The sequence below is a fragment of the Grus americana genome, chromosome Z, assembly GCF_028858705.1.
Source record: "Grus americana isolate bGruAme1 chromosome Z, bGruAme1.mat, whole genome shotgun sequence".
NCBI lineage: Eukaryota > Metazoa > Chordata > Aves > Gruiformes > Gruidae > Grus > Grus americana.
The window spans coordinates 1,381,151-1,406,969 of record NC_072891.1 but is presented as its reverse complement, the minus strand read 5'-3'; the positions used below and the strand labels follow the sequence as shown (position 1 = coordinate 1,406,969).

The window sequence follows — 25,819 nt, the reverse complement described above, 5'->3', positions numbered from 1 at the left end:
GGTAAATCTCTGCTTTTTTTTTTTTTTCTTATCTTCACTTAATTGCATCACAAGTAACAAGAATGAAAAAGGCCACAGTTCATATATTTTCACCATTACATAAGTCTATAATACTTGAAATGAGTATGGTCAAACCAGCACTGCACAAATATGAATCAACTTCAAGTCCCATGAGAAAGAACATGTGTTTTGTTTTGTTTCTTTTTTCCTAAAAAGAAAAAAAACCCCAAACGAACGAAACAAAAACGAAAGGAAAAGGTAGGGCCCCCCCAGGCCCTGTGCCCCGCTGTGTTGGAATTCATCATATTCCACATCCAGGTATTTTTTTTCCAGTCAACCAGTGGACTAATTTCTTTTTTTTCCTTTTTTTTCTTTTTTTTTTTTAAATTTTTTTTAAATTTTTTTTTTTTTTGTGCTTGTTTCCGCTGAAATCTCTTCATTCCTGGCAATATTCTGTATTGTTCGCTTTTGGACACGGATCATATTCTATTGGATACAAAGGTGAACCCCTCCTCTCCCTCACCACCCGTCTTCATCGCCTTCCCCCCCTCCCCGCCCGACCCTTGAAAAAAAAACCCCAAAACCCCCAAACCTAAAAAAAAAACCAAACCCCAAAACCCCCAAAACCCCAAACCAAACCCCCCCAAAAACCTCGGAAGACTGAATCGGTACAAGTTGCATCACTGGTAGGACTGACAGTTGTACAAACATTAGTGTTCCTTGCAGCTACACAGAAGACAAATGGTAAAAAAGTTCTAGGTGAACAGATTCCCTATTCAGCATCTTCATAAATTACTGGAATGTGGAGGTGGATCAGTTCTGAAAAAGCTGCGATTTCAGTATTTTTCGGTCTTTTTTTGAGAGTTTCTTAGCCCGGTTTTCTTACCACGGGGTACAGCTTTCGAAAACCTTCATCGCTTAGTAACTAAGTACCAGCAGCTCGATCCCCTCGGAGAAAGGCAGCTCGAGATGCGCGCGCCTTACCTGGGCTGGGAAAGAACGGGGAAAAAAAAAAAACCTACGGATTTACGCACTCGCGGGGTTTGGCTTTTTTAAAATCTTGCCTCGTCTGGAGCGGAAGCCGGCCGGGATCCTCAGTTCTTAAATCCGGGAGGGATGAGGGCGCATCCCGCGTTAAACTAGGGACCGTGAGGCCAGGAGCGCCCGCGGCGTGCCGCCGGCATCCATCCCGCGGCGGCCGGGAGCACCGCAGCCGCCGGGCGCCGCCGCGAGCCGCTCCTCGAGGTCGGCGAGAGCCGAGTGCGAGCGGAACAAGAAAAGCTTTTTCTTTCTTTTTTAAGTTCCAGAAACTAAACTCGTCATTTATTTTCCGTCCACAGATTGTTTTAAATAAACATGAAGTTGGTCTTATAATTTTTTTTTTTTTTTTTGTGTGTGTTCCTTCTGGTTTTACATCGTTTATCAGAAGCACAGTCCTCAGCATCTCGGTGATGATCTCCTCGCCGGTCCCTACCCCGATCGAGCGGGTGCACTCGCACAGACCGAAACCGAGTGTGGTCCCACCGGCTCTGAGGTCTCCTGGAAAAAAAATATATGGCTTGTTCATCGGCATCGTGCTCTTCACGCCATCCGGAGGGACAACCCGCGCGGCACGGAGCAGCCGAGGGGACCGCCGGCCGTCGCTGGGCTCCCGCTTAGTTAAAGCCCCTCTCGGATAAGCCAGGCTCGCTCCAAGTCCAGCGTTTCTCCCGCCTTTGGACCTCGGGATTAAGCCTTAGCGCGGTCTCCTCTAGCGTCTGAATCCACCTCCACATTTGAGAAACTTATCGACAAATCAAAAACATTGAAAAGTTTTATCGCTACCGAACATATTTACAGTTTTCAGCACGCACACAGCTAATCCGAATGGGTGTGGGGATGTCGAAGGTGAGCACGTGGTGACTATCGTATTTGTTCTTTACGTTTTCAGAAACAAACATAAAATTCAGATTCTTGTATCTCGCTGTTTCATTTAAATGAGACTTTTTTCTTTTTTTTTTTCAACCACACAGATTTTTATAAACAAAAGAACTGATACAATGTATTAAAACACATAATAACAAGAGTCTACATGTAAAAATATAACTTTTACATACACAATCCCAAAATAATGATACGTTTGCCATTTGTTGCATAAAATTTACAAATGTATTTTTCATTACTATATAACTGGCAAAACAGGAGAACAGATGGAACATTTAGACCGTTTGATGGATTTATGGCATTTATTCAGTGTTGATAGGTGGAAAATCTACTCGAACAGGGAGATTTTTATTTCCGATACATGCCAGGTTGGTGTGGCTGTAAAAATAGGAACTGGAATCAGAGACAAAAGGATGCTGACAAATACTTAACTAGGAGCACTATCTGTTAATCGTACTGTACACCAAAGTCGATCGTTAGTTAAGATTCACTAGGGAAGTTGGTTCAATTGTGCCCAGACTCCAAAGCTAGTTATCTGATGAGCTGCTGTGCCATAGTTTGAGCTAGCTTACTATTAAATATGTTAAGTAAAAACTTCATTCGTACTGGCCGGAGAAATACTGTACTACCACCCCTCCTCGAGAAAAGTGCAACTTAATGCTTTCGGACTCATAAGGCTCGTTAATAATGCTTGCGTGATGACCCGAATCGGCATTTCGCAAAGAAAGGAGGAGGCGGCGAGTGGGCTACACTTAAATAATCCACTTAAAAACGAGAGAAGAACAACAGAAAGAGAAGTCGATCAAATCTGTCACACTACTTGCAATTTCCCCCCCCACCCCTCCCCGCCCCGGCCCTCCCCGCGATGCGTGTCGTCCCCCACACCCCCCCCACCCCTCCAACCCCCCCCCCCAAAAATCTGACCATGTATTCAGCAACGCCTCACTGCACACTACTTAGGCTACACACATAGGTAACGCTTTAATCGGTTCGTTAAATCACAGCCACTTTGATTATGTTATGTTTCCGATGATATAAACATTGGAAGGCACAGTGGTAACAATTTGTAGCATTCTAACCTTGTACCTCTGAAAATCCCAGAAAAAAGGGGCGAGCGGAGCGACGGGGCAGCCGGGGCTCGCTCCCGCGCCCCCCAGGGTGCCGGCCCAGCGCCGGCCCCGCAAGTCCTGTCTTCCCCCGAAAGACCGAAGAAACAACTCTCTACTTTTTAGTTATGAATGAGAAGCAACGTCAGGGTCAGCGTTTCATCCTGCACTACCCCTCCAGAGACAGAGTTGGCACTACAGGTTACAATAACAAAAAAACAGGGGGAGAGGGACAGAAATAAGACAAAAAAATTCCTTATTTACAGTAAAATCTTCTTTTTAAAAAAGTTAATCAGTACTATTTTTTTACAGGAGCAAAAAAGTCTGAAACAAATGAACAAAAGCTTACCATATTCACTAAATTTTTAATATATATTTATATATATATTTATATATATATATTTGTCATAGGTCTATAAGATCCATCTGTTCCTCCTACCCTAAGGAATGGCTAATGTCATCGCTTCAGTTTTCATTAGGACGTTTGCTGGTTTTGTAAATATCTGGGCAGCAAAGCTTCCCTTTTAATATCCAGTAAGTATAAACACTAGCTGTCTAGCACACCAACAAAAACGCTCATTTTTTTTTTTTTCTTCAGAAGTACACTTTTTCATTATTGCAAGTTTACAATTTTAAATTAAATATTTTTTTTTTTTTCAGACTTACAAATTAATTATAGTTTTTTTTTTTTTTTTTTTTTTCCAAAAGAAGTTTAGGCACAAATGCATTGTCCCACAGTGTGGAGAAGATTGCCATTCAGTCTCTAGGCTGTGCACTTACAGCTCGTAACATACTGCGTTAGACATTCTGCATGATATGTTAAAGAGAGTCGTCCCTCAAGTTGCACTTTTTGTTTGTGGTTTTTTTTTTTGTTGGTTTTTTTTTGTTGTTTTTGTGGGGTTTTTTTTTTCCTTTCTCAGTTTTAATAATCGGGAATGCTGAAATCTCTTGCGTCTGTGATTCTTAACTACTCAGACTTGTCTTATATTACAAAAAGGGGGTTAAGGAGAAGTGTTTATGTGGGTTTAAGATAATACAGCTGTTAAGGAAGTGGTCTCTTGCTTAAATGAAGAAATGTGGCAACTTGGACCTGCGGAAGAAGTAAAAAATCTCATCAGTCAAGGAGAGTGGAGCGGGCGTCCCTACACCCTCCTCCAGCGACCCCGTCCGAACGCCGCCCGGGAAATCAAGCGTGCTCGCGGGGCGACCCGAAAATAATCCGCGTGTAAGGGGTGGGTGGGCACACGCGCCCCCGCGCGCAGCACCCCGGGGACGTCAGGGCTGGAGGGGGGGGGTAACCCCGCCGGGTGCGGGGCAGAAGGCCGAAAACAAACTTGCCTTTATTTTTCTTTCTTTTTTTTTTTTTTTTTTTTTTTTTTTTACATCTGTCCCATGTGATTGGAGGCATCTCCCATCCCGGGGTGGGGTCCTGCCAGGGAAAGCGGAGGAGGATCTGAAGAGACTTTCTCTTCTTCCCTTCTTTTCAGACACGCTGCTTTAGGATTCAGATTTCTTTCTGTTGAATTGAAGCAAAAGGCGACTTAAAATACTTGTATTTTTATCCCCGATCGGTCTGTTCATTGCACGGGCATTCAGAATCATTAATCACCGGTTCCTCGTTCCTGCTACAGGAATTTAGGGGGTTGAAGCAGAGGATGGAGCTTGGTGAGGCCAAGCACCGAAACGCAGCATGACTCCGTACGCGAGCCCTGCAAATACCTCCGTGTTTGAGCTTCGCTAAGGAGCAGCCAAGCTTAATATTGAACTTGGACCTTGCTAAAGAACGTAAAATGTGCCGAGGCCGCCGAGGACCTACGCCAGCATCCCTGGTGCCGCCGCCGCAGGGGAACATGAGGACCCTGGGTGCGTGGAGGTGCCCAGCTGGCTCTGGGTGCTGGGGGTAAGGTGCCCCTGGCCAGGCTTTCCCCAGCCCAGAATTCACAGAATCACAGAATCTTTAAGGTTGGAAAAGACCTCTAAGATCATCAAGTCCAGCCGTTAACCCAACACCACCATGCCTACTAAACCATGTCCCCAAGTGCCACGTCTACACGGTTTTTGAACACCTCCAGGGATGGGGACTCCACCCCCTCTCTGGGCAGCCTGTTCCAACGCCTGACCACTCTTTTGGTGAAGACATTTTTCCTGATCTCCAATCTAAACCTCCCCTGGCACAACTTGAGGCCATTTCCTCTTGTCCCGTCACTTGTTCCCTGGGAGAAGAGACCGACCCCCACCTGGCTACACCCTCCTTTCAGGCAGCTGTAGAGAGCCATCAGGTCTCCCCTCAGCCTCCTCTTCTCCAGGCTCAACACCCCCAGTTCCCTCAGCCGCTCCTCATCACACTTGTGCTCCAGACCCTGCACCACTCCGTTGCCCTGCTCTGGACACGCTCCAGCACCTCAATGGCCTTCTTGGAGCGAGGGGCCCAAAACTGAACCCAGCACTCGAGGTGCGGCCTCACCAGTGCCGAGCACAGGGGGACGATCGCTGCCCTGGTCCTGCTGGCCACACCATTCCTGATGCTTTGGCGTGGCCGAAGCCCAGGAGGGATGTAAGGAGATACAAGAGGTGGCACACTGACCTCTGACTTGCTGCTCTAAGCTGAGGATGACAGCCACAGCCTGGTGTAAAATCAGGAGCTTGGTCTGGGGCTTGTCACTCTTCAGATGGAGCTGCACCATCCGGCCCAACTCCTTGAAAGCCTCGTTGATGTCGCGGACGCGAAGGCGCTCCCGAGCGTTGTTGGCCATTCTCCTTTCCTTTTCCCTCTCGGCCTTCTGCTCCGGTGTCAGGTCTTCGTCATCGTTATTGCTGGGAGACAAAAGGAATACATCATTTTCTAATGATGTGGAAAACAAGCAGTGCGAAGATTTTTCAACAGACTTTGTCCAAAACCAGGGCTACAAGTCCATCAACAGACACCTTTTGAGAGGTTCCTCTTCCACTGAACCCGTGCAAAATTCAGTCCCCTTAAATTTCACACTGAGTAAAGCCGTGGTTGGTAAGGAAGCTTTACAATCTGCAAGGCAGGACTTCCGAGGTTGAAACGAAGCCAAAATAGAGCTTTTTTCCAGTAAAATATTTTATCACAGCCAATACGGCGACATTTTAAATCGCGGCCAACCGCCACTTATTGTCACCCTTTAGCCCCAAAGGACACCGTGGTGGCTAGCTGCGCCGCTCCCACCTTTGCTGCCTGCGGGTTCGCCCCGGGAGCGAGGAGCTTGTCCCCGACCAGTGTGGGGACCTGCCCCGCGTCGCACCGGGGCTGGCACCCACGTCCCACGGGCTCCGGCCCCTCACCGCGAGCTTCCAAGCCAGGATGACGCCAGCCGTGCATTTACACGTTTCCCCTTCGGCAAACCGTCATTCGGGTTTCGGAAGACACGTTCTCCATCACCGAGGGTGAGGACGTGCCGTCCTCCCGAGCAGGGGGAAGCCACGGCAGCGGGCGTGGGCAGCACCCCCGTCCCTGCACGGGGCCCGGGGCACCGAAACGCCCGTGGGCAGAGAGCCACGGAAGTAACCGATGGCTGTCAAGAGCCCTACGGTGAACTTCTGCATCCTTTTTGCAACAAAACTGCCTTCTATCTGGATAAAATGATGATTTTAAATTGAAAACACATCCACTGGTGAGTCACTGGCACTATATAATTTGAATTGGTTATGCAAATGGAGCAATAAATTTTCCGCAGCCCTAACAACGTGGATTTAGACATATAACTAAATATCAGGAGTAACCTTTTAAAGCTGCAAGCGTGTTAAAAGCAAAAATGTTAGCCTACAAAAGCTTCAAAGCCCACATAAATATGCATAAGCCAGAGCGTTATTTGTTGAATTCACAAGAACTACGATCACCTCGCATCGGCAGAAAGGTGCTTTCTTCTTACCGTATCGTGAAGGCACACCAAAGCCTCACTTCTACATATGGTCACTTCAACACGTCTATTCAAGAGAAAATCTCGAGTGTCATATATTTTCTCCTGTCGTTAGAGGCGCGAATGTAATTAACGTTTTAAGCATCGGCCTGAGAGGTCCGAGTCTCGGCGCTCTCTCGGGGCAGCGCGTCTGCTCAGACGCTTGGTACCTCGGCTCGGTTTTTAGACAGAGAACCAGGCGTGGCAGGAGCAAAGGCAGAAGGACGCTGCCATTCATCTTTACAAAAAAAAAATTAAAAAATCCCCCGAACGAAGCAGGGTTGTGCCTGGATTTCAGCTTTATCGGGATTTTTTGCTGTACCTCGGGGCCTCTGGTGACACGCAGGCAAGGCAGGTGAGATTCAAGGGACAGAAGTAAAGCCTGTCCCCTGCTCGGGTTCACGTTTGCACCCACAGACGTTGTTCGCGTGCCACCATCCAGCTGCGACCTCGCTAACACTTTCCAAAACCGTATAAAGAATATGCCGAACAAGTAAAGACGAGACCTCTAAACCCTCCACTTAAACCTAGGGAGCCCTAGAGACGGACAGGAATTGAGGGCTGGGAATGACAAATTTATCGCGGAGGTGAAAGAAAAGCACGGGGGTTGTTAGTTCGGATGCAGGTGTGGTTTTGGAAGAGATGAAAATCCACACTGTATTCCAATTTGCAAGCACAGGCAGAGAGGAATAACAGCCCAATTCATACATTTTAGCGTAACGCAATTTCTTTATAGATTGTGGAGAACTTGCTCAATGTCCAAATTTGTGAATTGTTTGAATTTGAGGACGTCCTGGAGTACAGGTACCAGAAAGGCACCGGGTACTGCCAGGACAGCCGTGCCGTTCCACTTCGGCTGTGGTTTTACCTGCCAGGAAAAAACCTCATAGTTTCCTCCTGTTCTGTTCACTTCATCGAAATCCAGTAAAGGAATTAAATGAAGCGACACTATTATATACTGTTACCTAGATCTTGACCTAGTAATTGATTTGATATCCTTCTTGTCATCCTCTAGTTTCTTGTCCTCAGAAGACTTTGTGTCCTGGAGGTTTTCGTCTCCCTCGTCGTCAGATTTGATTTCGGAGCTACCCGAAGAGACGCTCTGCCCTTGCAGTCCGGTTGGCATGCCTGTGAGAAAACACACGGACGAGCTGTCAAGCGGCGCTCGAACGGTCCGAATGGGTGCGTGTCCCCTGTCCCCGGCGCAGGGTGGCCCGCAGCGCAGCCCCGGCTGAAACTCCTGAAAACTTTGAGGTCTAGCTCTGCGGAAGGCGGCACAGGACGCCTAGCTGCTACTCCTAGTCTTCCATCGCTACGTATTTTTCCCTTCATCTTAAAAACCAACCAAAAAAAAAAAAATCTTTAATATGTCATACTCGTAAAATAATCAAAATACTTTGGCTGCAATGAATAAGGAAGACCTTGTAAGCCATCATAATAGTTTGGACTCCTTCTTCCACGCTTTAACGGGAAGATCAGCTGCCTCTAGGAGTACCGACAAACCCTGACGCCCTCCGCGTTCGGTTAGCTCCAGGCCTGCTTTAACAACCCGGCAGAGGAGTCTGCGAGGCTCAGGACAGCGCAGCACATCCTGGGAGCCCAGAGAGGCACGCCGCTGCCATCCTTCCCGCAGGCAGGATCGTAAAGGCGGTGGAAAATCCGCGGTCTGAGTCTCGCCTTAAACTCGCGCCTTTCTGATGCGCGTCCCGCAGTGTTGTCTACGCTCGTAATTTTGCTGCTCAAAGCAGTCCCGGTACCAAGACTCACTGCCCAGAGGTAAAGTTGTTTGCACGCTTCTACTTGTATTAACTGGGGCATTTCCGAGAGCAGAGCTAATGAGCAAACAGGCTCTGCCCTGCACCGTGTGACGGGCTCCAACATCCCTGCGACCAGAAGCGCAGACGCCTCGTCCCTCCAGCCCGGGTCACCGCCGTCCCGGGGATGTTTGGGGATGCTGGTGGCATCCCGGGCAGGCGGTACTCACCCCTGTACGGGTCCTGCGGCGGGTTCAAATCCGGGGATGTGGCGGACTGGACAGGCAGCTGAGGGACCGGGACCTGGTTTGGCACGAGCGAGTGGCTCCCACGGAGGCTGACCCCATCCTCGCGGTGCGCTCCGACCTGCCGGTGAGGACAGAGACAGTGGTGAGGCCGTGCGGCGCCGGGCAGCCGGCCGGACCCCAGGAGAGGGACGGGGCCGGCGCGGCACGGGGATGTGTTTCACTAGAGGGCGCAGACAGCCCGCACAGCCGCACCGCGCGCATCGCCGCGCACCGCCGCGCAGCCCGCCCGGGAGGACGCCGTGCCGCGCGCCTTGCGACAAACGCGGCCGAGCAGCTCAGGCAGGTAAAACGTCAAATTGTCTCCCAGGGTGCTGCAGCCGAGCGCGCCGATTCCTACCCATCTGTCTTCTATCATGTCCGCCAACAGATCTGACAATTATCTTAATGCCCATATGCTTAATTGTGGGCTTCTCAATTCCCCCATTGCTATCGGAAATCCTGCAGGAATTTCAATTTGGCATTCGACTTTCATTTTGGGGGATCGGATTCGCAGGCCTGCCATTTTTTTTCCCCGTAATGCCAGCTAAGCCTCTGACAGCGGGAGCTGCAGCACCGAGCGGCGCGGCCCCCGCTCCCCCCAAACGTAATAACGTGTCACCTGCCTTTCCAAACCGAGAAGCCCCGTCCAAATTAGCGCTCGCTGGATTTCATTAACCACCGAGTCCCAAACCCGAAGGGGCACCATCCCTGCCAACGCCGTGACTCCGGGTAATACACCAATAAAGGTTTTATTAAACACTCCAGCAACACCATCATCGGAGCTGACAGCGCGGGCGCGACGCAAACGCAGCCATTCCTCCCCTCCGCGCGGCTCGGGGACACGCTCGGCGGAGCAGGGTCGCTCCTTCAGTCAATAAAGGAGACCGCCGAGAAGAGCGAAGCATCTGAAGAGCAAAACTGTCAGGAGTTGCAGGAGGATTTGATATAAAAGCGCCCGGAGCGGGAACACCGGCGCTGCCTCCCCGGCGTGGCTGGCTGCGCTCCGAGCCGGAGACGTACGGACAGACGTCCGTAGGGACGGACAGCCAGCGTGTCCGCGAGCAAACCGCAGCACTCCGCCTCCTCAGGTGCGCGCATCCCCCAACGCCGGGGCGAAAGGGGCGATAAATCCGGCAGAGAACTGCAAATCGCTCTTTATTCTCAAAAAAGGAAGATAAAAAGATGGAGGGATGTTTCTCATCAGACTTACAAGATAACGCAGGATAATTGTTAACAGCAAGTCGAGACTGCGGTAAGAAAGATAAAAGGGAATCCTGCCAAGGGGAACTTGAGAAAATCTTTTACTACTAGACGAAATGCGAATAACCGAGAGCAAGTGTAATATAGCAGAGACAAAAACTCTCTCTCCTCGTTGAGACATTTTCATTTTTCAAATGTGAGATACTAAGAACAGACTGGAACCACCGTTATCGGGTTTTAAGAGAGACCGAGTCGGTACGGGGCACTTGGAGCTCGGCAGTCCCGCTTCCTGAAACCTCAACGGAGAAAACGCAGTAAAACCCCGATGCCGTCCTTCAGAGGAGAAAAAGTATTTTTTCCCCCACACCTAGGAAAGAAAACGCGTAGTGAAAGAGGCTGTCCTTCTCCGGGACGGAGATACCCAGCTCAGCTGGCTAGGACCCTGGGCCACCAACCTCGCCTGGGAGCTGGACCCCACTCCGAAGTGGGGGTTTCACTTCACCCCGGCCACCTCCACCAGCCCCCTCCGATCTACATTTTTCTGCGATTCTACAAAACCCATTGAAGTCCTGAGGTCGATGAAGACAAAGAAACACATGACGCCGCTTCTGGCTGGCAAACCACCACCACCCTTCGAGCAGAGCTGCCGAGAGCGGCTGGAAGCTGTAACGGGGCTGTGGCAGATGCAACGTCTCGCTCTGGGTCCCTCCCTTTTCCTGCGAGCTTCCCCGGGCTCCGTCCACGACCTGTGCAGGCAGACGGACAGACGCGGAGATGGCAAGCATCCCGTCCCGCTCCGGCCCCGGAGCAGCCCACCTCCTTCCCCGGACCACCTCTGTTATGGAGCTACTGGAGATGCCTCCAGTTGGGTGGTCCAGCTTGAAGAGAGACAACCTGGTTGTCTTGATTATCTGGCCCAATTTCTTGAAGACTACCTCTTCTTTTAAGCATGTCAAGAACGAGACATGCTAATAATCGAAAGCTAATGATTTGGAGGATTTTTAAACCAAAGCGTTGATTTCAGATGCAAAAAAAAAGATGCTATGAAGTCACCGCCACTCTACTGCTGACACGCTGATAGAAAGTTTTACTTATATTTTTAAAATTGGTTCCCATAAAAAAAGATTTCCTCACATTCCTTCTCCTTTAGGTTCTCAAGAGATCTGGAAGGTAACCACCTATGACACCTCTCATAACCGAATGACAGAAACCATCAATTCTCTTATTCCATTTTACAACCCACTACGCGATCAATCTTGCTTGTGGAGAGTTGCAGCTATTTTTCCTGCCAACTGGCAAATTCCAGGCTTGCCTAACGAGCAAGCCCAACCTACGGCCATCCCTGCACAAAAAAAAAAAAAAAGCCCCTTTTTCTCCACTGTGAGTGACTTCAAGCCCATTTTCCCCTCCCTCCAGGTAGGAGGTGGGCAGCCCGAGATGGGATGGAGCTCTGGCTGCAGCATCCCTCCCACCCGTGATGCTCCCCGTGCCACAGCGAGGGGGCTGCTCCAAACCACCGACGCTTTCCAACGCCACGGCTACGCAAACCGCCACCTTGCGCCAGCCTTTCCGTAGCGCGTTTTCCTGGATAATTTAGTTCTCCGCTTTCAATCCCTTGCAAGCAGATTCAGGCAGCCCACTCTGTTATGCACAGGCAGTGTATTTTCTGAGACGCAGAAAGCCTTCAACTCCAGCTCTACCAGGCCACAAACACCTCTGCGTGTGCGTGCACGTGCCCACGCGTGTACCGACAGCTAACCCACGCCACGCAGTTCCGCAAGCAAGGGCTGGTTTCTGGCAGCTGGTTTCGTCTTCACCCACGCTACCGCATCTCCCCGGCCGGCGGGATGCTCTGACCCACGTGGGTCCCCAAACCACCGCTTTCACAGCAAACTTCAGGCCTCGGATGTCCCCTAAAATAGGCTGGCCGGTCACTTTTCTCCTTTAAACATCGTCAGCTGCTTTCACCAGGACCTCCAGGAGCACCACATTCTGCCAAACGTGCCTGACGCCCCCCATCTGCCAGGGGAGGCAGGGATGCGCCCGGCTGAAATAAAGCCCATCCTATACAGGGCGGAGGGACCGCAAGCGGCGACGCCGGCGAGCTCGGCGTGTCGGCAGCTCCCGGCACCGCCGGGGACACAGGAGATGCTGCGTCTTCTGCTTCCCCCTCTCTCCGCGGCCAGCAGTGCCGCCCGTTTGGCTGTTCTACAAACAACAGCTCTGCCCCAAGGTGGAGCGAAGATACGAATCGGTCCCCCCAGCCCAGGAGGGTAGATTATAAATACTACTTATCTCTAGAGAATCAAACTTTGAAGTTCTATTAATATTTTATTTATTTCCATCTCTTTTAAACAAGGCCCTACTGCAGCGCTCAGCAGACTGGGGTGGAAAAAAAAAACCCCATCAACCCAACAAATAAATTCTAAAACGTGCACGGGAGGAGTGAGCGGGCTCCGCTGTCGCTCCGCAAATCTCTGCCTTAACGTCCCCTTCGCGATCACCATCCCGGGCACGCGCAGGGACCCAGGCGTAACCTGTGCACGCTGGGGTGTGAGGTACACTCCGCTTGAGAGAATTCAACCAAAGGGGAAAACCACGAGAAGCCTCAGTCCTGCGGTTTTTTGGCTCTTAAGGTTTAAAAAAAAGCTTCCGGAAGATAAATATATACAGGTTGATCCCAGTAAGGAAGGATCAAAATCGTTGTGCGGACCTTGCGGTGCAGGTCTCTTTGGAGGCACGCACGTACCAGGCTGACAGATCCAGCCTGAAAACCCGGGCGGACGATGTCTGAATTCACGCTTGCATTAATCTTTTATGGCATTTGAAGAAACTTCAAGAGCTGGAAGCAGGCTAGACCTTGTCTTAACTTTGCATTTTCATTTTTATAGACGGTAACAGGTATTTAGTACAAACGTCAGGTTTTTCTGGTTATGCCGGTTTGTACGTATTCCAGATTATCTGCGCTATCTATATATTCGTTGGGGATGAGAAGCTGTTTTAAAAAAAAAATCCGTGGAAATTAATTCTCGAACACTCAGCATTTCACGATGGAGACGTGTACCTGTAGTTAACCCAGGTAAAGAACGCAACGCTGGAAAAAATATTGTTTTGCCCTCATTCTACAAAGTGCATTTTCCTTTTTTTTTTTAAATAACTATTCTGCTGTGTCTAGGATGGTTGTTTCAGCGATGTCAAGACGTACTGCGTTGGATTTGGTGGCTATCCATCCCTTGTGAGCGCTATCCCCAGGGAGAAGTGCCCCGGAGCAGGCGTGGATGCTCGGCGCGGCTGGGAGCTGTGGGTGCGGAGGGACCAGCAGCCCTGGGAAGGACGGGGGCTGGCTCACGGCTCCCTTTCATACACAGCAATCCAGGTTTTTGGGGGTTTTTTTTCTGTAGGAGTTTCCCCAGCTCCCCGTTGAGGATGTATTAATCATCCCTCCCAGAAGTGAAACCCTGCTCTCCAAATCTGCCTTCCCAGCCACTGCCACAGGGGCCAGGAGGAACGAACCGGGGGGGGGAGAGGGGAGCCAGGATCACCAGCTACCCCCCCCCGCGTCACCCACCTCCGTGCCCACAGCACAGGGGTCCTCTGCCACTACGGGCGGACTCGGGTTTTTGTAAAGATAAAGAGTAAACGCGTCTGCGCGGCGACCAGACCCCCGCTGACACGAGAAACGGGTTTGGTGCCTCTGAGTTGTACCCTCCCAATTGCACCCGGCACCCCCAAAGCGCTGCTTTTCGGTGGGAATTATCTTGGATTTTTCTGCGTCGTCTATACGACGGTGGAAATTTTATCCTCCGGTGGAAGGAAACCCCCTACCTGACCCAGAAGTGAATCCTGAGCAGTAGTGGTAAGAAATGGTCATACAAATGGTTCTTTTATTGCTCACAGATGGGCATTTGAAGTTCGGGCACGGTTAAGGAGCAGACACAAGCTGTAAAAAAAAAAACCAAAACGGGGAAAAGGTTTCCTATGAAGTTAGGAGCGTTGCATCCCTTTCCTCACGGTTAACCCTTCTCACGCCGCGAGGCGGCTTTCGCCCGCGTGATCAACTGTCTAAATACAAAGGAAAAAACTATCACCTACGGCCTGGCTCACAGCTTCGGGCTCCGGGTGGGAAGAGATTATTCCTGCCTCGCCGATACCACGAACGAATGCGACGAGCAACGTGCTTTGGCCTTTTAAAACCGATGACCTTGTGTTATCCGATTAGATAAATAAAAACACGCGGCAAGAAAAGTGGTAAGGTGATGCATGTTAACATGTGTTCAATATTGTCAAAATTTATACGTCTGACAGAAAGCAGATTTGCGCAAAGCCCTTATAAACCTCCACCGCTATATTAAAAAGGGAACAGCACAGGGCACTCTGACACAAATGGTCTCTCACTGTATGTGTGTATTATTGGTCCAAATTATTCACTCTTATTTAACTGCACCAAAGTCTTTCATCTCCATGCTATACAATAATAGTTTCCATATGACCGGTGGCTCAGCTATAAATAAGATCAAAAGGAAAAGAAAGGATTTAATAAAAAAAAAGAAGAAAAAAAAAAAAGAAAAAAAAAAAAGACGTTAAGAGTGGCATTAAATCAGGAAAAAAGCAAAGTTCACATTTTTTTCTACAGAAAAAAAGTAGCGCTGAGCACTAAGCAGCTCGCCAAATCTCTTACGAAAGGGCTGTTTGCGAGCCAGTTGTATGCAAAAGCCATTTAAACGCGGCTGAAAGAGGCAAAGCCGGACTTTGCCGTTAAAACGAAGGGGAAGAAGAAGATGAAGGGGAAAAAAAAAGCGCAAGTGCCACGTCTCCACGCGAGGCCAGGACAGCGGCTCAGCGACGGCCGCGCGTGCCCCGAGGCCGCGGGCTTCCGCATGTGTCCCGGGGGGGGGCTGCTCCCCACCGCCCCCAAGGTCTCCCGCACTTCGCTGGCTTTGCTTTCCCACCGCGGGAGATAATTGCAGGATTTTAAGGAAAACCAACTGGTTGCGACCTATTATGGAGAGAAGCGGGCTGCCATGGCCGTCGGAGGGAAGTCACTGAAATAATCGCTGTGATTTCTTTCCAACAGAGATGATTATTCATTGAAGCACTGGCTAAATCCGGAGATATAAAGGGTCCTGAAGTCCGGGATTAAGAATATTAACTCTTCTTCCCCGAACGGTCGGGGAGGGAGGGGAGGAAACGGTGCTGCGAGCAAGCCGGCGCACCTGGACGCTTGATTTGGGTACCCACTCCCAGATGACGGGGGTCCCGTCCGGAGCATCAGTTGGCTGACCCACCCTCGCCGCAGCCTTCCTCCCCGCCCGTTCCCCAGCATCTGCCTTGCCGGAGGGCTCGGCTCTGCACCTCCGACCATCGCACCGAGCGGCTCTTTAAAACACCGGCCGGGTGTTGCCCAGCGCCGCTCGGGAACGTCGGGCCGGTCACGCGGAGCTGGGACGCAGAAATAAAACCCGGGAAGCCAAATGCGACGGGGTTTTAACCACGCGGCTAATTAGCTGGTTAGAAATGAATGGAGCCATTGTGCGAGGACAACGCTTTCCTGAAAAGGTGTCGTTTAAATATTGGTCAGTGGTTTCTCTCCTGGTCAAAATGAAGTTTATAGCTCCAAAATAATTTAAAAATATGATAAAGGCTGTAATTGCGCGGTATTAGGAATGTCAACCAATTAGGCAGAAAACGGTGCTATATAAAAACCCCACACTGGTGCCTGTTAGGTCAGACTTCATTCCAGTAAGGTCATTCTGTCCAGTTCTTTTTAATTTATATTATACCTGCTAACTTTAAAAAAAAAAAAAAAAAGTGTCAAGCAAAACAAACCCCAGATGCAGCAGCTACAACTGTCCTAAAAATTAAGAGACAAAGATACTAAGACAAACCAGCGAAAGCCAAATTCTGCCTTTTAAATAACGCCAAGGCGCTTGACTCTTTTTGTTTATGTACGAATGACATAACCGAATTACTTCATGAGCTGCTACTTTAATTCCTAGGGGTGGAAAATTCCATAAGTTAATTTAATGTGGATGTAAAAAAAAAAAAAAAACCCATATGAATACGCTCTCTTCCTGTGGGCCCTCGTGTGAAGCGTGCAGGCTGGCTGCTGGGCTTCTAAGCGCTATCTGAAAAATAACGTATACCAGTTTATAATGATTTTAATTAATACCTTTGCGCACCGCTACAAAAGAAACATGGATCTTCTAAGATGCCTGCGCGAAAGTTAGCGTTTTGCTCTTTTCTCCAATGCAATTTGAAAGGTTACAGTAAAATCCCCGCAATCCGCCTAACCTCTGAAATAACAGGAACTGGGGAAAGCCAGGAAATTCGCAGCGAAAGCTGAAAATACACGCTCAGCTCATGCCCTTGAGAGATGGAGATGGGCCGATTAAAATAAACCAACCAAAACTCCACGTTTTTATCTTGACGTGCGACTAAAGTTTCTTTGCGGGTGTCCGGGGCGGTTCTGTACCGCCTTAACGAGCCGGGCGAAGGGAGGCTACCTCCCTTTTAATTACCGTGTTTTCCATCCTGCAAATGCTCCTGCACGTGCTGAACTTCATAGTCACCAACAGTCCCAAGGGGACCGGCTCGTGCTAATAAAGCCGAGCGCACGCGTGTTCGCAGAACCCGGGACTTGGCGGGACGGGAAACCCGAATCTCGCGACCCCCCCCGCCCCGCGGGTCACCCCCTTCCCCGCCACCCCCAACTACGCCGCGCGAAGGGACCGGCTTTGGGCGAGCAGCTGCCGCACCCCAGCTTTGCGTTTGGGGAAATGGGGGGGTTCAAATTCCTCCCCTCCACCTTGCCCAGCCGGGGAAGCCGTGCCCAGGCCTCCCCCCACCAAGCTCCTGCACCAAAGGGCTGCGATTTAAAAAATATCCTTATTTTGGGGCTTTCCTGCTGCCCTTCTCCTGGTGCACGTGCTGCTGCGGGCAGCTCCCCCCGGCTTTCACCGCTAAAACCAGTTCGCTGCCGAACCGGTATCAAATACAGCGGTATTTGTCAACGGCGTGAATTAACGCCCGCCCGTTTGCTCATGGCACAGGGGAAATTAGAAACAGGGACGGCGCAAATTCCTGCTAAAAATTAGTAAATGCTTAAACGCTCTCCTCACTGGGCCACTAATAAAATAGAAAAAAAAATTTAAAAAAACCCCAAAAAAGCGAGGGAATGTAAAATAAGAAATCTCTTCTAAGACGGCTCGCTGCAGCAAACCGTTCGCGCAGGGAGCAGAACTCCGCTCCCAGCCACGCGGCTGTAAATCTGGCCTCGGTCCATTAAAACCGGAGCCCTCGATTCCCGCTGCCAGCAGCATCTGACCCAGCGCCGCCTCGCTTTTGTCTGGGGAGAAAAGTCGCACATCTGCGGCGGGAGGGAGAGCACGGGCAGGGAATGCGGGCAGGGAGCGTGGGCAGGGAGTGCGGGCAGGGAATGCAGGCGGGCAGGGAGCGCAGGCAGGGAGTGCAGGCAGGCAGCGCAGAGGTGCACGGTGGGCACAGCGGCTTCCACCAGCGCTCTCTACAAGTTTCCGGTCCATACCTCCCACTGCTACTTTATTTACTGCAGCTGGCCAGCCTTTTATAGCCTGTTTCATGTATTAAAATTCAAATGTGGAAAACATTACCAGTATCCTCCTTGATTTTTTTTTCTTTTTTTTTTTTTTTTGAAAATTTTTTTCCCCCCTTCAACTTCCTTTTCAGCGTGGAATGTATCAAATGGTCAAAGGCTAACTTCAGACTGACTCTACTCAAAAACTATTTCCTTTGTTCTTATGTTTTTACTTCAAAATTCAGACCAGTTTTCCAAAAGAAATTATCGGGCCCGGCTCTTTCACCCAAGTTACAGTTTCAGACAGTGAGTAATGGTGCTTGGGAACGCAGCAGACTCCGGGTTTTCAGAGAAATGTCCCCATCTTGTTTGCAGCAGCAAAGCATCCCAATTCCCCTGCTCAGTTACCTTCCTCTGACCGTGTCCTTCTTCGGCAAAGTCCGAACGGAACCGGTCAGACCCCATCACTCGGCGTTTCGCCTGAAAAAGCAAAATGCCTACGTATTTCTAAAAATACGAAGGCATTTTTTTAGATGCGCGATATCGGCACTTTGATTTCTCATTGTTGCTGCTTGCTTTTTTTTTTTTTTTTTTTTTTTTGGGTTGAAATCTAACTTCACCTACATCTGGTATTTAAGCGACGAGCACATATTTATGGAACAAACTGTCTCTGAAGTGATGCCCTGGGTGCATGTTGCATCAGTTTAACATATGCAAAGCGAACAAAGCTACAAAAATTAAACTCTTTTCTCTTGATTGAGAGCAGATATGCAGAAACAGTTGTAAGTCACAGATCTGGCTTTTAATAAAGCCAGATTTCTTCATTAAAAGCAGTATTGTTTAAACACTGGAGGAAAAAATAGCTTTGTACAAACTAAAATCTTAGATTATATGTATCCCAAGTGTATTTAACATATTACCTGAGGCCAAGCTAAATTACAATCTAGAATTTCCTTTTGTGAATTCAGCAACTGCCAGAGAGAGCAAAACAATGTCTGGTTCATGCTAATTTTATTGGGGAAGGGGAGAGGAGATGGATTTAACCGAGCTGCTGAAAAAGCATCTTTTTACCTCGCGGAGCCTTTCGCCAGACCGTTTTCAGTTAACACTTCCCATGTTTTTCAATCTGCAAACGGCGCAGGCTCAGTTGTGGCTTTTAATGATATTTCACCCACGCCAGAGTCACTTACAGCAACGTTTAATTTAACGAGGAGCAGAGCCTGTCACAAAGCTGCCCCAATAAAAAAATAAACAACCCCCCCCCTTATTTTCCTTTTTCAGGTGCTTAATTTCAACAACTGGCGTGACGTTTCAATAACCTGAAGCACCAGAAACTACGGGCAAATATTTAGCTTAGAGCATCCTACGTGGACAAGTTTGAAGGGGAGAACGGTTTGGCCAAGGACAGCTGGGTGAGGACACCTGAGCATCACACTTTTTCTTGCAGGGGAGAAGCAGAAGACAGCGGGGATATTTTAATTTCCGTATGAGATGGTAGATCTCGGTCGGGAAAGCTTTGGCTGGTGGGCAGAGCTCCAGGGGAGACACAAACCCTTGTCCTTTGGCCAGAGACGGAGCCGAGGGCTGCGGAGCCATCCCCAAGGTGGGATGGAGTGCGGCCGGAAGCCCTCGGCTGGGCTGGAGCAATCCCGGCCAGGCTGGACGAGCCGCCTGAGAACGGCCCCGGCATCGCACGAGGCTCAGGAAGGGCCCTGCTGAATAAAGCCATGCTCTCAGTACTGGAGAGCTAATTATTTTATAATCACCTAACCGACTATCACGACAGCGGGGGCATCCCCAGCGCGCAGCAGACCAGGGAACGCGATAATTATCAAATAATTGGCCACCAGAAGAAGCTCCTTCCTTCCCCTAGCAGTTGCCTCACACTCGGGCATCAAAGTTGGGTTTTTTTTTTCTCTTTTCTTGAAAAAAAAAAAAAAAAAAAGAGGGAGGAATCCTGTCTGAATCATGTCAAATAAAACTCTGAATGTTTGCATTTTCCATATGATGTCTAATCCTATTTGGAATGCTTCTGAACATTTGGCCTTGATTACATCTTGGAGCAATGAATTTCACAGGTCATTGTGTGTTGAATAAAAAGTATTTCTTTTTGTCAGGTTCACTGAATGTCCCCTTGTTCTTTAATTATAAGGCAGGATGAATAGGAGAGCTAGATTTACCTTCTCTATGCTGTCCATTATTCCACGTACCTCTATTATGTCTCCTCTTATTCATCTCCTTTCTAAACAAAATCACCACAATCTGTTCAACCTCCCTTCACACAAAAATCCTTCCATGCTTGCAATCGCTCCTGCTGTTTGTCCCCAAACTCCTCTTCATTCCACTACACTTTTTTTGAGATAGGAAAACCAAACCAGAAGACGGCTCCAAGGGAAGGGATACAACTCATGTACGTATACGTAAATACGTACCCGAAGGCACATACCGCCACTCACACAGCGGTTTAGGTGTCCTTTCTCACGCGCCTTTTCAATTCAATGGGGTTTTGCTCTTGTTTTTAGGGATTCTTGCAGGCTGAGGAGAAATCTCCGTGCTGCTCTAGCAGAAGCGCGCGCTCTCCTCCCGAAATGTGGATGGTTAATTGAAATTCTTGCTTCTAATCTGCCCTGCCCTGCCCTTAGCGCATGGGATGAGCAGGGGATCAAGCCTAGTCCTCCGCAGCGCCGCACAGCACTGAACTGGCCGGGGATCTGTCGGGTCCCTTTCTCTTCCCACATATTTTCCCCTAGTCCTAATTAGCTTGAACCATCTGAAAATACTGCCAGATAACTCCTTGTTCCCTTCCTCCATTCCGCGTGTGAGTAAGCAACTCTATTTCTGGCGTGAAATTTGGAAGTATAAAACCGAACGCCTTTTAATCCCGCGGAGGATCACACTCATCTAGTTCAGCTCTGCACGTGCGCAACTTCGCCGCTTCCTAATCCAGAATTCCCGTTTCTCAGCTCCTACAGGACTGCTATTTTTATATTGACTTCTGCTAAGGGACTTTAACATTTCTGTAGCGCGAAATGCGTTGTCTTGAACGGTTTTCCTGATTATTTCTCTGCTATTAAAAAAGAAAAAGATTGAAGAGACACGCTTTTCCTTTGCAAGACAGAAAGCAACTGCAAAATATCTCCTTTGCAAAGCGCAAGACGTCTGTCCTGGAGACCAAAGAGGTGCACGTACGCCGAATTACAGGCCCGATCCCACAGGCTTTTGGGCCACAGCACTTACCCAGGCAGCACCGACAGACCGGGGACTCGGCAACGGGAGCACGAGGAGGGTTTGCAGAGCCCGGCTTCTGCGCACTGGCTACTTCAGCTTAGAGACGGGCCACGTAATCCGGAGTGAAACGCACGCTGTACGCAGCTCTAGCTCTGAACTACCTTTCCTCCCCAAATTTAAGTGTGTATTTCAAACAAGGAGAGGATTACCTCCCATTCCTTAAACCTTCTCCAGCCCAGCACGCCAAAACCGCGCTGTACGCCGAAAACCACACCCAAGCAAGTGGTGGGTCCCACGTGAAATGCAACATTACTGAAATCTTTTTGAAAGCAAAACCAGGGAAAGCATTTCAGGATCTGCAGAGGGGCAGTGACTTTATGTTCACCTGGCCTAGGAATCAAAGAAGAAATGAACCCCCGAAGATTTCACACGCCCTCGTGTGCAATGCACGCACGCGCACGCACTTTGCACCTCTGTGCACGTGGTTATGAGAAGGGTAAACTGGGGCTGTGCAGCCTGACACGCCGCTGTGCGAACCACCGATGGAAAGGCAGAGGAGAGCCCGACCTCACTGCTGCTCTCACGGGCACGCTCCTGCCTGCAGCCCTGGGCAGCTCTCACGGGCACGCTCCTGCCTGCAGTTGTGGGCAGCTCTCACGGGCACGCTCCTGCCTGCAGCCCTGGGCAGCTCTCACGGGCACGCTCCTGCCTGCAGCCGTGGGGCTGCTGTTCCCCATACACCCACCGCGGTGCCGGCCAGTGACTTCTTGGTGCGCCCGTGCCCTCAGCCAACCCAAGCTACGTTAGCAAGGATGGTTAACGAGGCCGGACGTGGAGCCAGCTCGGTACCAGCGACACATCAGTCCAGCTGGGCTGAGGGCACAGGCAGGGACAAGCGGAAACGGGCGCACTCATCGGCATCAAACGCGCATACACGCATGCGTAGCCATCGAACAGGTCGCGCGTACGCACCGTGCGAAGGAAAGGCGGTATCGCTCCCTCCGTGAATACGCACACATCCATCAGCGCGTAACATCTCTGGGAAGCACCTTACACCCATCCATCCCTTCCTTCCCCCCTCCCCAAGCCCTTGCAGCCGGGTTGTTTTTCACCCCAGCGCTGCCAGCGAGTCCCACGGCTTACCATGAGCGAGTGCCGGTTGGCGGAGAGCAGGCCGGTGCCGTAGCCGGACCCCAGACCGGCCATGGCTCCGTTGTGCGACGGCCCTATCAAGCCGTGCATGTCGGCGTGGCCGCCCGGCATGGCGGTGGCGGGCCCCACCGCGTGGTTGCGCAGCACGTGGATGGCGTCGTCCAGTCTCTCCAGGCGATCCTCGATCCGGCTTTGCTGTTTGTGTGCGAGAAACAAAGCGGGAAGAGCATCAGCAGGCGCGCAGGGATGCCCAGCGCCGGGCACGAGGCGCTGCCGCCGGTGTGCATGGGGCGCGCGGGGGCACGGTCACTGACAGCCAGTCCTTCCTTCTCAACCCCTTGGTGTTTTTTTGTTCGTTTTGGCTTTTTTTTTTCTTTTTTTCTTTTTTTTCTTTTTGAAAGGAGTTGGTTTTTTTGTTTCCCTAGGGCAATGTTTAGAGTAGCGTTGCGGGGAAGGAGAGAGCATGGTTAACACGAGTACAGCTTTGATTTTCATGGGCAAAACAGGTTCAATGATTCCTCATGAACATAATCATTACAGTACATATGTTGCCCTCTATATGTCTTTGAAAAGTTTTAGTGATACTTAAAAAAAATAATAATAATAAAAAAATAAAAAAAAGAAGTAGAAGTAAAGAAACAAATATACCTCTAATTGTAATCAATCTCTGACCGGGATTTTCCTCCCCCCTTCTAATCCCAGGATCACACACGAAGAGAGAAAGAGAAACTACCAGGTCCTACAGTCCCTCGCTGCTAGGTGGATTTTTTTCCTACAGGTACGCCTCCTGAAATCGCTTTTTATCACAGCAATAAATACTCTTCCCTAACTGAGGAGCTCACGGGCGGTGAGCAGCGGCCAACGACCAGCAGCCGGGGCGGTCCCAGGGGTGTGGGGCTGCTCCGAACCACCCCCCTCCACTGCGATGCCGTTAGGGTCCCTACAGCCAAGCGCCCGGGAAGGATGGGTCCTCGCCTCCCATTTCTCCATCCATCCTACAAGCCAGCCCACCCACAGCCCCGGGGACGGCCTTTGAGAGCCCCGACCGCCGCTGCTTTCCCCAGTTACTGCCTCCCACCGTGCTCCCGCCAAGCCAAAAAGCAGCCCCCGAGGCGAGGATGAGGAGAAGCTGGAGGGAACAGCGACCTGGAGGCTTCAGCTTGCCTCTTCCACAGGCTGCTCCGCGGAACAACCCGCTGCCGGAGCGGCTGCCCGCACAAATCCCCCCGCACCCCCCTGCTCTGCTGTCCTCGGCCATCCCCAGCACAAGCCGTGTGCGGACCCGGGCACCTCGCGCCTTTGCTCTTTAATCAAATACGGAAGGGCGAAGCTCAACGGGACAGCCCCCAAGCACTGGGGAGCCTGAGCTGCCCCAATAATTAGGCATAGCTTACGATCCCTTCAGCCAATCTCTTAACCGACCCACTGCTCTCCACAAACCAAAAGAACTAAAAAACCTCCAGAAGACGGACAGGCTACGAAATCTCGCGGTCAATCACGAGAAGGATTTCTGTTATCGGGGCGCAAAAACCAGCCCACACCGAGTCCTGCCGCTGGCAAACTCCTAAGGCAGCCGAGAGGCCTGCTGCGTCGGCCTGCGCCAGGGCTTTACACGCGGCGCCCTCGGGCACGACCCGATTGCTTTTTGGTTTCTTCTGTAAGGACACTTTAAAGTTCTAGCACTATTTATCTTACACCCACCAATCCATCAGGCGTTTCCCACCCGCCGGTGAAACCCCCTAGCCTTCCACCTGAGACCAACAACCGACCGAGAAGGGCCAGACAGGGGACGCGGGACTCGCTACAGTCCTTCTCCGTCCTAACGCGCTTCTGGCCAGCTCCAGCTCTCACCTCCCCTCTCCGTCAGAGAAGGTACCAGATCCTACCGACACCCCTCGAACCCTCGCTGCCACGGGAGCAGTTTAGGACCAGCTCGGCCTGGCAAGCTCAGCCCGCCGGCTTTTCCTGGGGAGAAGACTCCTGACCATCACTGCCGCATAGGCCGCGCTCCCTCCCTCGCTCCGCGGGACCGACGGACGCTCCGTCCCGCGCGACAGCCGCCACGGCTTTCTACTCCCGTTTTCTCTTCGATCTATTCCATCCACCTGCTCGTCCTCCCCGTTTTTGTTGTGGTCCTCGTTCCCCTTTTCAGTGGATTTCAACGCCGCGTCCCCTGTCAAACAGGAGACCCTAGCCAGCAGCACCTCAAACCGCATCACGGATCTAGAGCGCGGGGCCCCCACGTTACGAATTTAGAGGTGGTAAAATCAAGTCCGAGGGCATAGCGGTCACTAACGAAATGAAAACCTGTGTGAGGAGAATGGATGAGAAATGGAAAGAACAGCAAGTAAAATACTGAGGCAGAGGAGGTCACTAATCAAAACATACCAAAGAGTGTAAGGGACCTTCATAATTGGGAGATGATGACGCTTGACCTCCATTTCTAGACCAAACAGCTGTGCCTGCTAATAGTAAAATTGGAATTACCATTAGAACTATGCAAACAAAAATGTCTTTCAAACTTTTTGGACAGTTTTGTAGACATGTAAATGCCGTATTCCAGATAGACTATAGAGCAGACATATGGAGAACTTCCAAAATACACACGGATGAAGAGAAAAAAAAAAAGAAAAAAAAAAAAAAAAGGTATTTTGTAGCAAAGCACGTAGATGCAGGCCACAAAGTTCCCCCAGGCTGCTCCTCCGCATAGAGGGCTGCATTCATTCGGCAGCTGGAGCTCCGAGAGGCTCCGGGAGTAGGAAACGTCTCGGCGGTGGAAGGAGAAGCGGCGCTGCCGCAGGGTGCTGCGGGGCGGCTGGAGCCCCGAGCGAGCCCAGCACAGACCGGCCCATTCTCCTAGCCTGGCTTCCAGACGTGCTCAGCGCCACCGATTACGTCATCCCACCATCAAATTTATAAAATCTTCCGGAAAAAAAATTTAAAAAAAAAAAAAAAATCAGTAAAAAGCACTGTACACAACATTCACGTAGAGGCTGATAAGGTTTGTGCTCTCTTCGGGCAGATTATTTGGTTTGGCCCCGTAAGACCGTCAAAGGTCTGACCGAAAACCTTCTGGTTTGTATCCGCTGCTCTAAATCTGTCCCTGCTGCTGCGGGAAGAAAAAGGGCTCCTGGTCTCCAGCAGCATTTTCTACGGAAAAAATATGCCCTTGTGAAAGAGGCAAAGCAAACAGGGAGAAAAGAAGGGTGGGTTTTTCGGTTTTGGTTTTTTTTTTTCCCCCAAGTATTTTCCCAACAGCTTTTATATATATAGCACAACCCTTAGACAATTTATAACGCTCTTTTGAACGAGTGATCTCCTGAACGATCTCATAAAACAGGGTTAAGAATTTGAGATGGAAATATTAGGATTTTAATCTTACTGTCTACATTGAGCGGCATTTGCTTGGACTGAGATAGGCCAGGGTGGAACTCATGGCAATTTTTTTTAGGCTCTCACAGTTAAGATTTTTTTTTCTCGTAAAAGTCAAAATTATGTCAGTTCTAATTAAAACTTAAATCTTCCCTTTTCTGGTCCCCATGGAGCTTTTAGTTGAGGTTTCGCTACAGCACTGAATGGAGCAACGAGCAGCAATCTTTACTTTCGAAATAATTTTTAACTAGCCCTTGATATCCTTGAGGGAAAGCGTTTCGCATGCTAAACACTTTCAGTTCTTATTTAAATGCACTTATACTCC

At 50.1% G+C, this 25,819-nt stretch overlaps 1 protein-coding gene across 35 annotated transcripts in view; it reads right to left on the bottom strand.

Annotated features, from left to right (window-relative positions):
* Positions 1–3,929: 3,929 nt before the first annotated feature.
* Positions 3,930–25,819, bottom strand: part of TCF4 (transcription factor 4) — a 231,935-nt gene continuing 210,045 nt past the window's right edge. For 16 of the 35 annotated variants that reach the window (XM_054809151.1, XM_054809149.1, XM_054809153.1 and 13 more), the window contains 7 exons: positions 24,511–24,587; positions 22,114–22,317; positions 8,934–9,069; positions 7,915–8,077; positions 5,614–5,843; positions 4,368–4,545; positions 3,930–4,119 (listed from right to left, as the gene is read on the bottom strand). In XM_054809151.1, coding sequence (XP_054665126.1) covers positions 4,409–4,545; positions 5,614–5,843; positions 7,915–8,077; positions 8,934–9,069; positions 22,114–22,317; positions 24,511–24,587 — 947 coding nt within the window. In that variant the 3' untranslated portion in view covers positions 3,930–4,119; positions 4,368–4,408. Of the gene's footprint in view, positions 4,120–4,363; positions 4,546–5,613; positions 5,844–7,914; positions 8,078–8,933; positions 9,070–22,113; positions 22,318–24,510; positions 24,588–25,819 lie in introns of all 35 variants that reach the window. The other 19 variants (XM_054809150.1, XM_054809156.1, XM_054809170.1 and 16 more) reach the window with 6 other exon arrangements.